This window comes from Mycteria americana, chromosome Z (genome assembly GCF_035582795.1).
Source record: "Mycteria americana isolate JAX WOST 10 ecotype Jacksonville Zoo and Gardens chromosome Z, USCA_MyAme_1.0, whole genome shotgun sequence".
NCBI lineage: Eukaryota > Metazoa > Chordata > Aves > Ciconiiformes > Ciconiidae > Mycteria > Mycteria americana.
In genome coordinates this window covers 36,731,813-36,746,243 of record NC_134396.1, presented here as the reverse complement: position 1 = coordinate 36,746,243, position 14,431 = coordinate 36,731,813, and the positions used below count along the sequence as shown (strand labels likewise).

General features: G+C 40.7%; 1 protein-coding gene across 3 annotated transcripts in view; it reads left to right on the top strand.

Moving 5' to 3' along the window:
- The first annotated feature begins 6,415 nt into the window (after positions 1–6,415).
- UBQLN1 (ubiquilin 1) overlaps positions 6,416–14,431 on the top strand; it is a 29,153-nt gene continuing 21,137 nt past the window's right edge. Inside the window, exon 1 of one of the 3 annotated variants that reach the window (XM_075526713.1) lies at positions 6,416–6,713. In XM_075526713.1, coding sequence (XP_075382828.1) covers positions 6,555–6,713 — 159 coding nt within the window. In that variant the 5' untranslated portion in view covers positions 6,416–6,554. The remainder of the gene's footprint in view (positions 6,714–14,431) is intronic. The other 2 variants (XM_075526712.1, XM_075526711.1) reach the window with 2 other exon arrangements.

Sequence of the window (14,431 nt, the reverse complement as noted above, 5' to 3'; positions counted from 1 at the left end):
TTTCTATGTTTGAATTCTTGCCTTCACAAAATTTCTCAGTTAAGAAGACTCTATTTAATGACTGTCAAGATCCAAATGCATTAGTATGCAAATGGTCAAAGTTTCACCAAGTCAGAAATGAAAATGGGACAGCTCATGCAAAAGCATCTTGCTGTTGCTGAATCCAGCTCTTTTTTAAAGAAAATTTAAAAATTACAGCAGTCATCCCTGTATAGGACATCATGAGGTTCAACAAGGCCAAGTGCAAGGTCCTGCACCTGGGTCGGGGCAACCGCTGGTATCAATACAGGCTGGGGGACAAAGGGATTGAGAGTAGCTCTGCCAAGAAGGACTTGGGGGTACTGGTGGATGAAAAGCTGGACATGAGCCAGCAATGTGTGCTCGCAGCCCAGAAGGCCAACCGTATCCTGGGCTGCATCAAAAGAATCGTGGCCAGCAGGTCAAGGGAGGTGATTCTGCCCCTCTGCTCTGCTGTGGTGAGACCCCACCTGCAGCACTGCGTCCGGCTCTGGAGCCCTCAGCACAGGAAAGACGTGGAGCTGTTGTATCGGGTCCAGAGGAGGGCCACAAAAATGGTCAGACGGATGGAACACCTCTCCTATGAGGAAAGGCTGATAAAGTTGGGGTTGTTCAGCCTGGAGGAGAGGTGGCTACGGGGAGACCTGATTGCAGCCTTTCAGTATACAAAGGGGCCTTGTTAGAGAGAGTCTTTTTAGTAGGGCCTGTTGTGACAGGACAAGGGGCAATGGTTTTAAACTAAAAGAGAGTAGATTTAGACTGGACATAAGGAAGAAATTTTTTACAAATGAGGGTGGTGAGGCACTGGAACAGGTTGTCCAGAGAAGCTGTGGATGCCTCATCCCTCTGTTCAAGGTCAAGTTGGATGGGGCTTTGAGCAACCTGATCTAGTGAAAGATGTCCCTGCCCATGGCAGGGGGGGCGGACTTAGATGATCTTTGACAGGTCCCTTCCAACCCAAACCATTTTATGATTCTACGCTTCTACAATCTTTATCCTCTCCATACCTACATGGGTTTCAGCTGCAACATGTAGAAGCTGACATGCACAACTACTATGCAAAAAGAGTTCTTAGCTACCTGTTAGCTTTGAAAAGTGCCCTGGATCATTCTTCAGAGGTTGCCTAGTAATAAACAATTTCTCTTGTGCTAACAGACAAAGCTCAAACTTTTTTTTTCCCCATGTTAACTGTCAACAAATGCAATATGGCTATAAAAATGCAGAATTGTTTGTGCAGCACTGAATGTAGTACTAAATCCTGAGATCTTGCTTATTGTGGGATAGTTGTTGAAGTGGAGCATTACTGAAGTACTAGTAGGAGCTGGCTGACTAGAAACAGATTAGAAAATCTCTGTCAGTTACCTGGGTAATCAGCAGAGAACACAGAAGTTGGAAGGAAAGAACCAGAGAAGAGACTGAGGACACAAAGCAAAATATCTGTAGATCTAAAAATAGAATACTTTAACTGAGTCTTTTTTTTGAACACACTGTAGCACTAAGCAATTTCCAAAGCAAAGTAAGTGTGAAGACAGCACTTCACTGGGAGGCAGGAGAAGAAAGCGGGACAAAAGTCCTTATCAATAAAGGTACTATGAATCTGTAAAGCTTTTATAGTTAGCAGTGACTTTTGAAAATTAATACCATGAAGATGCTAACAGTGGAATAAGACTTTTCTAAGAAATTAGACATTGTCACTAATAGTCCGTAATTGTTCAAATTTCATAATAATAATACTGGACATCTTATTGTAGCTTCACTGATTTGTTTGTCCTACCTTTTCTTTGTTTTTTCTTTTTTGTTCTGGCCAACTCTTTGAAAATAATTTCCAAATACCACATCCTCAGGATGGGACTGATACCACTTTTTCAGAACTGTGACCACACATAACTGCAGCATCTTATTCTAATGGATAAAACACTACTGGGTGGGACAAACTAATCTATCTTGTTAATAGTCTGATTCAAACTAAAGCCCCTTTATTTGGGGAGGTGGTACGTTTTTCATTATCTGCTGTCCCACAGGAAATACTTACCAGAACAAGACCAAGACTTTTTTCTAATGAAATCAGTGGTGCCTATAACTTTAAGATGTGACTTCTTTTCCAACACTTGTATTTGTAAGCAATTTTGAATTAGGAAATCCAGAATATATATCTCTGCCCAAAATCTAATCAGTCTGTTTCAAGGTGTCATTAAATTGCTAAATTATATTTAGAATAATTCAAAGTTCTATTCCTTCAGCTGCTGAGAAGCCAAAATACAACAGATTGACTACCTGCTATCCTATAAATTTGTCTTCCTCTAAGTTTTCATTTGCCCATCTGTCCCTATGTGACATGGGGTTGTTTAGTTTTGTTTTTTTTTCTTTTGGGACTGTCAGTAAAAGCTCTGCCCCCGCTCCCAACCACTGTAGAACTGACGTGTGTTGTTTCTTGTGCTATTGAGTTTTGACATAAATGAAAATTAGTTTGTATAATGCTTGCTGATTATCAACAGGAGGAATTCTATTAAAATGAAACAGAAGTTGTACTCTAAAAGTGCGTGTTCATGTCCTTATAAAAAGCTCATTCTGTTTTTAAGTGCTAAAGAAATAGACATACATTTCTAATTTGGGCAATGGTGAATACAGTTCTCATTGCTCAACACAACTCCTTTCCCTGTTCACCACTTGGTGTATTAGCCAGTCCAGTATAAATTCCACAGAAATTCTTCCGTCAGCTGATTTGTTCACCACTATGTTGCTCTTACTTGTAAATTTTTGTATGACTCCTGGAAAAAAAATAAATTGTATTTTCTCATATCTAGTTCCTTTTACATTTGTAATAACTGAATGTTCATAAAGACAAAGCTTTTTTTTATAGCTGTTGCAGCCTGTTTCAGGAGGGATACTCCCAGTATGCTTTCTTCTGAAAAGTCAGCAATTGCCTTGCTATTACTTTCCCACAATGAGTCATTTTAGACTGTGAGTGTATGTAACTTGGAAATAGCCAGTTTTGTCATTCTTCTGATTTCCTGTACAAATCTTCAGAAGTATTCTGTATCTGTCCTAGTTGCTTTGAAATAAGCTGTAAATTGTATATGTAGCAACACAATAAACCCTTTCTTTTAAAAAGAAGGTACATTAAAAAAAAACAAACATCAGAATCTCATAACCAAAGGTGAGGTGAGAAAGCCAGAAGGAAGAGAAAAAGGCTCCTATTTACTGAACATTAGACTGAACAGTTTAGACTGCATAGGTTCTGTACTACCTTTAAAGTAGGCGGTTAAAGCAATACTACAGATTGAAATTTCCCATACTGAAATTAGGAATACTAATGAATTCTGGGGAAAAAAATTGAAATGAGGGGGACTGAGGTGTCTTTGCCTAAAGAAACAAAATGCTCCACACAACAGAGGTTAGGGAGACCAAGAGGTTGTTGGAAGGACCAAAGCACAGGGTACATGCAGAGCGGAGCTGGAGAAAAAAAAACTGCTGGAATGGATATGACTAAATACAACTACAAAACTTTAAATATTATTTTTGTGAATCAAACCAACAAAAATAAATAGGCATGGGGCTTACATAGTAGAGAACAACTGGAAAATACCTGTTAACTGATCAGGATAATAAAAACAATGACTTTTTGTTCTTGACTTCTGAGCGTGTGATTCTAGCTAAGAACTAGCAGTGACAGTTCAGAAGCTCAGGGCTCTATTCCTGTCTAATGCTACTTTTATGAAGATCTTCAGCGTCTTCCAAGGAGTAAAGCAAACCCCACTGAAAGTGAGACAACAGCATTTCAGTTATTAGAGTTACTGATGAGCTGACAAGGATGTTGCCCCCTGGTTCAGATCTAACAAGACACTGTCCTGGCAGTCTGCTGTACTGAAGGCAGAGTATCCACACAGCGAGTCCCGTACCCACAGCAGGAAGATAATTGCTGTCTATCCACTTACACTTCAGCATGCAGCTTTTTTAATTTGACCCCTTTAACTGTGCCTAAAACAACAGTTCTAACCTTTGTTCTGGCAAATCAGGAATGAGGAACAATATATAGAATACCTTTTTAAGGTCATATGAAAGCAGAACTCTATACTGTTCCCTTACACGTTAAGAATAAATCACAGGTGTTTGTGTTACGTTTTGGTTTTAATATTCAGAAATATAAGGAATGTTATGCACAGTTCATAGCAAAACTTTGGAGAGCTTCCATGTAAGTTTTTTACTGTCATTAGACTGAGACCTTGTCTAAATTCAAAACTGCATCACTAACTTCAGGTAAAACATTAAACCGAGTTTAGCCAAAGTGGTTCAAAACCTTTTACCAATATTCTTAATTTGGTTCAACTTGACCTGAGCCACTATTTTTGTTTTGATGCAAAATACCCTCTAGTCACTGCACATTCATTTTCAGTTTGTTTGTTTGCTTCAGGCCAATTTAGATGACTTTGCATTGGTTTAAATCAACTACCTACGGAAAAAATACCAAATTGAAGATGTCTAGTCAGAGTTGGGAATTAAGCTGAAATTCTGCGTAAATACCATAACCATGGGTCAGGAAAATGGAGTGGCATAAAAATTAAGCTGCTCTCTCTAATAAACATTCTGAATTATATTCTTTAGGATTGGAAATTGATGAAGAAAAGTTGCACAGATGGTTATAGAAAAGGGAAATAAAAGCACAGGTGGAAGGAAGTGAGAATGAAAAGAAAAAGCAAGGGGAAAGAAAGAAGTGTTTAAAAACCCATCAGCCCAAGGAGGATTAAGAACTCAAAATTCTTTGCTGTATCATTTTCACTTTCCACGCGTTGTATGTAAGCTGTGTTCTCAACTATCTGACTGTGAACACATGTTGTCCTGTTTTAGGGTATTTTCTATCCTAACACTTCCAGTACTGGCAAACGAGCTCCCATGTCCCTGTTATCTGTATCAAAACTAAGATGAAGAAACAACCAGTCTTTGCTAAAACTTCCTCTTTGCTTAAGAACTTTCAAGAGCTTCCAAGTTATTTTCTGTAAATTTTTAGTATTCTTGTCTGTTATAACAGATATACATCAGTAAATAACACTAATGATTATTTCTCTAACTTGTAAATCTCTGCTAACCATAACCAGGTAGTAGTTCTGCTACTCCAGTACAAACTCTATTCAAGTAACGATACAGTCAGCATGAGCGGTATCTATGAACTAAGAACAGCCTGGGATGAGGAACATCCCCTTGCACTTTGATACGCATGATTTCTGCTTGAAATCACTGCTTGATTGCAGTGCAAAATTTTACTTCATTATGTCCCTCGCTCTGCCAGTTGACAGGACAGTGTAGCACTTGCATGTGTCAAAGTGCTCTGCCGCAGCAGAATTCAACGATTTCTAGGGTCATGACTAATGCGGAACAGGAACAAGCGTGACCAAGGAAAGGCTTAGTAGTCAAATATGCCTGAAATTATTTTTATCTGCAACAAACGAGAACTCTAGGACAGACAAAACCTGGAATCGCCTTCAACCAGTCTTTGGCATTCCTATTTTAAAACCTCTTAGCAGGTTTTAAATTCCTTTAGTAAAAATTTTAGAGGGTTGGAGCCTACCATGTTGTATTACACTTTATTTATTACCAGCTGAACCAATTTACATAGAGTTCCTGAGACATTATCCCAACAGCAGACCAAGCCAGCAAATCATCTGGTGAGTCAGGCTACTGTGGGAAATGCCAATTCGTATTTAAGGAAGAAAGGGCAATTGACTCCAGAATTCGAAGCAACACATACATTTTACACTAAAATTGGAACAAATATCTTCAATTTCCTATCAGAAAGACAGGAAAAGCACTCATATTTTGGCAGAATGCCTAATTTGGCGATACTAGGTTTAATTAGCGACCAAGTCTGAGGAAAATCCAATATCCCAGCATTCCCACCCTTTAGCTGGTGCCTAGTAACTTAAAAGCAACAGGCGTGATGGAGTCCCTTGACCTAGGTTCATAAGCTGTACCGAGTTACGTTTTCTTGCCTTTTCCAACACAAAAGCCTCGCAGGCCGCGACAGGCCTCCGTTACGCCACACGCCCTTGCGTTACAGATTACAGCTCCTACAAACCCCAGCTGGGCGTCGGGCACCCGCACTCCCAACTCTGGGAAACTCCTAGCAACCTCCTTCACGTATGTACCCGCAACTTCAAAGCACAGAACTCCCCTTGTCTCTGAAAATAAATTTTAAGCTTCCCTGGAGCAGTCTGAGAAAAATAAAGCGTCGCTTTCAGAGGCGTACATTCCCCAAGCAGCAGGTGAGGGGCGGTTGCTGGCGGCGGGCCTCCGGCGCATGCGCGGACTCCCCGCCACAGCCTCACTCCCCCAGCGCGCAGGCGCCGTCCGCGCCCCAGTGGGCAGGCATCTCCCCTTTCTAGTAACTTCCCCGATGCGGGACGTCATCAGCGTGCGCCGCGGCCGAGACGGGCTGTTTCCGCCCGCCGCTGCGGGAGCGGGTGTCACCGGCGCTGCGCGGCGCGGCGGATCTGCCTGGAGCTGCGCGGCCGCAGCCGGCCAGGTCTCCTCTCTCCCCCGCCATGTCGGAGAACGCGGAGGGTCCCGCGGGGGGTCGCAGCCCCCCGGACTCCCCCAGCCGGGGCTCCGCCGCTGCCGAGCCGCGGATCATCAAAGTCACGGTGAAGACTCCCAAGGAGAAGGAGGAATTCGCCGTGTCCGAAACCAGCAGCATCCGGCAGGTGAGGGGCAGCGGAGCTGGCTGAGGGGGCTGGCGGGCCGGCGGACGAGGGGGTGGGCAGCGGGGGCCTGGCGGGAGTAGCCAAGCCGGGATTAGGGCCCGGGGCCGGCTGGAGCACGGCCCGGGAGAAGAGCCCAGGCCCGCGGTTCCCGCCTCCCGCGCTGCAGGGCGAGGGCCCTTCCCGGTGACAAAGCAGCTCCTGCTCGCCCGGGCTGCTCTGGGCGCTGTTGGGCGAGTACCAGGGCCGAGCCCGGCCCAGGAGAGGACTGCTGCCATCTGAGGCTAGCGGGGGTAGTGAAGAAACCTCCCGCTTCATCTCCTCCTTCCCAGTTTCTCTGCTCCCTGTTGGCATGCTGAGAGCCGGCCCGGGAGGTGGACATAGCTCGTTTGCTAACTGTGAGTTGTCCTGTCGAGCTGACTCAGTCTGCAAGTAGAAGGCTGGCTGGCTGGCTAACTAGCATGACTATAGAAAATGTATGTAGTCACCTGCATTACAGCGCTGTGTTGCCAGTGGTTATCTTGATCTAAAACTGTCTTTTAAAAACAGCAAGTAGGTTATGCAAAGATGCCTTTATTTTAGGGAAGTCAGGTCTTTAGACTGTGTTTGTAAAATTTGCAGTACAAATAAAGCACACCTTCTGCTGTACTTAAATGTGCTAGTTATTGATATAGTACTTAGCACGGCGGTACTGTCAAATAACTGAATTATTAGGGTCTTTTTTGCATTCTTGTGAAAGTCTATGCTTTTGGTTCAACAGAAGCACTAACACCTACTGAATCATCGACACTAATTCTTGCAACTCTTCTGTTTTCTTGGAGGTTTTCCGTGCAAGTATAGACTAGAACTTTATGTGTTTAGGTTAGAAAGCTACAAATCATAGAAGAGGTGTAATCAAAGTGTAAGGTAGAGGCTCTATAAAGCCAGAATCTCCTCCTTTTGAAGGATGTATACACTGCTGTGCTAAAATACTCCAGAAAGTTCCCTGAAGGAGATTCAGACTTACTTTGTTTTCCATAGAATTTCTCTGAAATTCTCACTGAAATGTCTGTAAATGAGGCAAGTCAGTTCGACTTAACATTTTTTGTATGGTGGAAAACTGCAAACCTTACCAAAAAAAGGTTACATGTGTGAGAGTGCCACTGGTGTCTAGACACAGAGCCCGAAATCATTCCTTATGGATGAGCTGAAAGACGCTGTGTAGTTATTGGGGGAGGATACAAAAGGTGAAGTAAAGGCTCCCAAGTGTAAAATGTAGTGCCAGCACCTTGGCTAGAGTATCAGACTCTTGCTCCACCTAGTTGCTGTGAAGAGACAAAATGCTGATATTTCTTTCAAGTTTTTACGCTTGGATCTATTTTAGATTCAGGGTTTTTAATGTCAGCATTTGGCTTATAAGTATCCCAGACATAAGTTTCATTGAGGTCTTCTCTCCAGCTGCCAGAGGGGTGAGACTACTCTCTTGTCTTCACTGGTCTTTTGGCAGCTGCAGTATTGTGTGCTATCAGCTACTCTCTCTGCAAGCTTAATCTAGGCATTTCTCCCAAAGGTAAAATGATTGTGTTTGCTTTTTAATGTTGTCCACTGCTTTCCCAGCAATCTCAGTCTGAAAGGGGTGCTTTTCACTTCTCTGTTCTCCATAGATTTGTGAGCAGCATCAATGCAGTTTTTGTAAAAGTCTTTGCAGGTTTTGGGGTTTTTGTTGTGTTTTGTTTTTTAAAAGAGAGATACATATGCTGGATCTAACCTGAGGATCACATTTGTCCTGAAGACCAATCTGCAGTTAGTCTGGGTACTTCAAGAATTATAAACAAATTTACTTAAGATGTGAATTTTGTAATCTATTTGACTTTAACAAGATTGTTTCAAATGCGAATGCCAGTGGGGCTGCTAGGTTTTCAAATAAGCAATTATCTTAAAAAAATGAAATAGTTATACAACCTAACAAGAATGTGAATTTTTACTGAAAGCAGTGACACAAGTTTAGGTAATTAATAGAACACACTGCTTAAAATGTCTTTAAGATATCTTAAAATCTGCATGTTGTCTCTCTTGGAGCTGCTGTTAACAGATTAGATCTGCAGTTACATCTTGATTCCTGTGAAGTAAGATTGCCCCTGTAGGTCGACCATTTGCTTGGAGTCCCAGACGATGTCATATCCAGCACTAAAAAATGCACTGTCCCTGTAATGTGACTAGTATTGGCTGTTGCTCTTAAACTGTAAAAATGAGCTGTTGTTAATAATAAGCATCAACAGTAGGTGTGATGTTTCTAGAGCCAGCCTTGAAAATAGGTTAATCTCAAATACAAAACAGTTTGAACATCCATTCAAGTGCATCTGGGATCAGCATGTGGTTTGTTCTGTTGGCATAGGTGGGCCAGCAATGCCTGCCGTATTTGCAGGTTGAAAAAAAAAACCAACAAAAAAACCCTAAACTTGTACAGCAAAGTAAACCCCATTCAGTTGTATGTTTCTGTAGCTAATGTTATGACTTAATGAGTTGACTTGTTTATTTTTTTGCAGTCATTTCAGAATACTGCCAGAACAAAAATCTAGATTTTTAGGTCAGTATTTTGGGTCATCAGGGCCAAATTTAGGGCTACAGAAAGCATATTTTATGCTGCTCCATTAATATAAATCAGGTTTGCAACTGTCCGAAGTCAAGGAGGACTTTTCGCTATGTTGGAAGACTTCAACAACACAAGGTTTGTTATTGCTTATCCTGTGTTGTGCAGCTAGAACAGCGAGTATGCAGATTGGAATGGAAAATAACCTTCAAGTACAAAGCCACTCTGGAAGGTCAGTTGATTGCAAGTGCCGCCCATCTGTCTGTTTTTCTGTGGAAGCTATTTGATTGTGCTGAGAACAGTTTGGCTCAGTATTAGGACAAGGACCAAATATTTGCTTCTTGACGGGGTATGATACTGATCTTGCTCTGTGCAAAGACTTCATGAATACATTGTAGGTAAAGATTAATACCTAGAAGCCTGCTGACTTTAGCTGACCCTGATGGTGCTGACACTTTAGCTCAGTAAAACTGTTTGTCTTTTGTCTTTTTGTTGTTGTTTTGTCCTTTGGTTTATTTTCTTGTTCTTTGGTTTATTGAGTTCATGGCAATACAATCTTTGCAATTCCTTGCTTAGCAGAGTTGATTTAACAATGTGTTTTGGTAAAGCCTGTGTACAGAGAAGGTGCACTCACGTTATGGACAACTCATGTCTTAATGTCTTAGTGAATGACTTGAATTGTTTGAGTGATGAGGTGTTGCAACCAGTTACATGGAAAAACAGTTTTACTTTCATCATTTAGACTATTTACACCGTAAGGGAATTTTAGAAGAGTTAAAGCTTGCTGAGACTTCATGGTACATTTTTTTTGTGATGCCCAGTGTTGACATTTGCAGTGTTCAAGAGTTTATTGTAACCGGTTCAGAGTTACTGTCCACCAATGTGTATGCAGACTGCAAGATACCAAGTTGTGCATTCCGTGGACATTACAACTCTGGAAGTGAATAACATGCCTTGCTGTATATTTTTGACTGGTAGGCCAAGAAAGAGTGGATATAGCAAATCTGCAGTAATAATTTCAGAAGCTTGCAGTTCTTGCAGAGAATTATTGTCAATCGTGTGATTATCTGAAAATTTCAGAGTAATGTCTATCTGGAAAAGTTAGTGAAATTGAGTTTAGTTCCACACAAAACAGATTTGGTTCTTTTGCGTTTTTTTTTTTTTCCATTTTTATTTAACTTCAACCTTTTTATGGAATTTCTCTTCAGTGTGGAATACAGTTTTCAGTAATAGCATATTTAACAGCTTGTAGTATGTTTTTCAAACTAAGTGAACACACAGATATTGTGCTTTCTGTACTACATTAAATTATAGGTAAAAACTCTGACCTACTGTGAGACTCTGCTTTTTGTCAAGTGTCTCATAAAGTTGTATTCTCTGATTACAACTTGAGTACAGTTCATGGTTGAATCTTTAAATCCATAAATCCAGGGTTTCAGATTTGTGCCTGGTTCTCATGATCCCAAATTGGTAATGTTCTGCTTATAAAGATCACACAGGTGTAAATGTTAGGGGGGGAACATTGGGTGATTTGGTAGTAGAGCATCTTTCCTGACTTGCACATGCTTTTAATATTTTATGTAATGTTTTACTTCATAAGAACAGTTTAATTTCAGTTCTTTTAACTTAATCCAATTCTGTCTCAGTGTTTTTTTTGTAGTCCAGGGATTACTGAATGGTACAATCAAAGGAGGTTGAAACTATATAATAGAGTCCAGTTTGTTCTTCTTTTCCAGGATCATGATTTAGCTTTCTGTTGGCACCCAAGGCACTTGAGTACATGAATTGTTTAGCATTATGTTTTCCATTGTCTGGTGTCTCAGTGCACTGAAACACATCTGTGTGACTCTTCATGGAGTCTGCCTTGCAATACACTCTGATTATTCATGTTTCTTAAGCTATTTATTTTTTTTCATTTTGGAAACTTGATTAAAATTTTTTTGGAGCAATGGTAGGTGGCTGTTTGGTAGAATAAAACCCTTTAGAAGAAGGTATATTGACTTTCCTGAGAGTTGGCTTAATTAGATGTAACTCAAAAGTATCAGTTATCTAACAATGGTACTTAGCAAGCGTTTTCTGATGAATGACTGGCAGATATAGTAAAATAAGAATACCTATTTGTATAATACTGTGAAGTGTCTTGTGTACAGATACTTCTCTAACAGGTTCATTTTGATATTTCAATTTTTTTATCCTTTTTAAACTTTATTAAACAGGGCATGCCTTCCTCTTGTGATTTCCTGCGGGTTTGTTTTGCTAGCATCCCTCGCCCTCAGTCACGGGTCAGGCGTGTCACAGAATTTTTAAAGATCATCCTGTGTACTGCTCAAAATTGCCAACAGCAGAGAAAACCCTAATGAATGAACAGCTGTGCTAGACGTGTCATGGTAAGATATTCTATATATTAGAGCCCAGTCAACATCTCAGTCTAGTGACTATAAACCTTGGCTGTGTAAGAAGGGTCACTGTCTGGGAGTAAGGTTAGGCCAAAATCTTAAGAATTGGGAATACATGGTGACATGGAGAAAAACGCTTTCGTTTAAACTTCTTGTTGATGGGGTTAGTTGTTCCCTGCCACTGACAGGCGAAAAAGAATGTTAGCCATTCTGTCTGTAGTCCACTCACGATTATACTCTGTATCACCTTAAATTTAAAACTTGCGAAAGTCAAACAATTTAAAGATGCTTACCTAGAAGGTCAGATGAGAAGGAATTCTTCTATCGGCAGTAATTCACATCTCAGTGTTTCCTCAGGAAAAATGGATGTTGCCCAAGCTTGTCCCAGTTAAGTTGAAGGATAAAGCATCTTTTGCTGTCTCATGAAAAGGAAAGCATAGAGTAGATTCTCAAGAAGGAGCTCTGCTGCAAGAATCCCATTTTACACATAATCCTTTTATGCCCTTTTCCAGTCTCAGTGACTTGCTAGAGAACAGACTAGTCCTGTTGCAAGTACAACACTTTCCACCTGTAGATTGCAAAGTGCTTTTATGGGGAAGGGAAGTATTGCTGACCATTTCTCCTAAGTCAAAGCGTGGAGGAGTGGTGTGGCTTGCTGAAGGATGCCTGGAAGGGATAGAACTGAGTGGAACACGAGTCCTGAGCCCTTTCCTCTAGGCTGCACTGCCACAGTTTTCCTTTATGGGTTACTAGCCTTGTAAGCTCATCAAGAATCTGACTTTGTTTGTTGAGATGAGTTTTTTGTGAGTTTGGTTTGGTTGCAGGGATTTGAGGAAATAATTTGATTGTGAAACTAGTATGGATCATTGACAAGGGCATGGGAAGATAACTCCATCGAGTCATGAAAGACAGAATACGCTTATATAGAAGCCTAATAGAAAGCAACCTAAGGGTGCGCTTTCTAGCTACGCTTTATCTGCTGCAAACCGTGGGCTGTGAGCCAAAAGTGCTTTCCTGCTTGAAACCACAAATTCTTGTCCCCCTTCCTGTATAGTGTCCAAGAATTGTGCAATGAAACCCTGTTTTCACTGACTCGCTTTAATTCACAGTCATGAGATTATCGGGTCTGATTCATCAGAAAAGGAGACTACAGCTATCAGTGGTTACATTGCCATGAGTGTGTTTGGTTCCTTACTTCTTGGGTCAAGAAGACCTGTAGCCATTAATTCTGTTGTATAAAAGAAAGCTGGAGCTCATCAAAGTTAGCCTCTGTTGAAACTTCTGGGCGTGGGTGTAAGAAAGACTAGAGTCCAGCTAAGACACTTAACTGAGTATGTTACTAGGAATGTCAGTTGAAAGTTTAAATGATCATGGGTGTGTTTTGAAACAGCAGTGCTGAAGAAGGTAATGTCATTTGATAATCTTTCTTTGTAGTAGAACTGTTTGAGGGGCTGCTGGGAACATAAACTGCAGTTCAGCCCTCTAGATACAAACCTTTGCTTCCATGTCATCCACTACCATGTTCAAAACAGAGTTTGGTGTGGGAAGAGTCAGCAACTTTGCTTTTTTATTGTCATCTAGATAAAGTTGTAGCTTAGTATTTTCAAAGCAGTTGCAGTTTTTAGGGGCCTGTTTTCTGTTACTTTTCAGTGGGAATTGACTGTTAATTCCCTGAGGCCTCTTTCAGACTGTTACTGTAATGTATTTTTTACATATGTCTTACTAAGCCAAGGTTGAGCAGATTTGGGAAAGTATTTTTCGTTTATTTGTTTTCCTCTTTTTATTCCTTTTTCACAGCACTTTGTCATGTGAATGGATAGTAGTGTTATTACAGTTGCTGTATTTGATGTCATAGAGTGAGTCAGCATAAGCTTTTGAATCATTACATGGTGGTAACATATCAAAGGACAGTTTGCATGTTAAGATTTTTACTTTGCCTGGAATAACTTTTTACCAGACCCTGCCTAGGCCAACTTGTCAGATGTTAATAGGTTAATGTTTAAAGTATGGATCTGCTCTGCAAAGTGACAGTGCAAAACAGCCTCTGTTTTAGTCAGCTGTTCTACTTCATGTGTATTCAGACATTTGCTTTGTTCAGTGACAAAATGTTTACTTTAACTAGCCCAGGTACGAGTATCCGTTTGTTCAGCCCTGGGCATCAACACCATGGTGTCCACCCATACCTTGCAAAAACCTTCAGAGGGAATCAAGTTCAGCAGGTGTAATAGAAGTCCTGACTTGCTTCGTGGAGCCTTTTTCTGCGTTAACCTGGAACAAAAAAGCTGAGTTTTGTTAGCAGAGTATTTGGCTGAGTTTTTTAAAGTTGTGTGAAGATGAAGATATTTGGCATGGAAACTGAGAGTGTAAACAAGAAGTGCTGGTGTGCTGCTAAAAACCATGAATGTTCTCAATGTAAAAAATTACACTGTTCCTGTCCTTAAAAAAAAAAAAAAAAGCTGATAAAAACAAGTTAATTTGAGGTAAAATGGTAATGTGGGCAAGGTGCTTCAACAAGACTAGCTTTAGATTTTCTCTAATTCATGTCAAATCTGCAAGTTGCCATGCTTTGAAGAGGCTGTGACCTCGAATTAATTCACTCCAGTTAAGAATCCTTTCTCCTTTTCTCCCTAGGTAAACCAGACCTCTGTCTAGATGTTAGTCTTGTGTTTCAGTCTGATTCCCATTGTGTTTCTCTCCACTGATTCATCTAATAATCATGTCTAAAATTCACATCATTTTACATTATTTTTATTGTA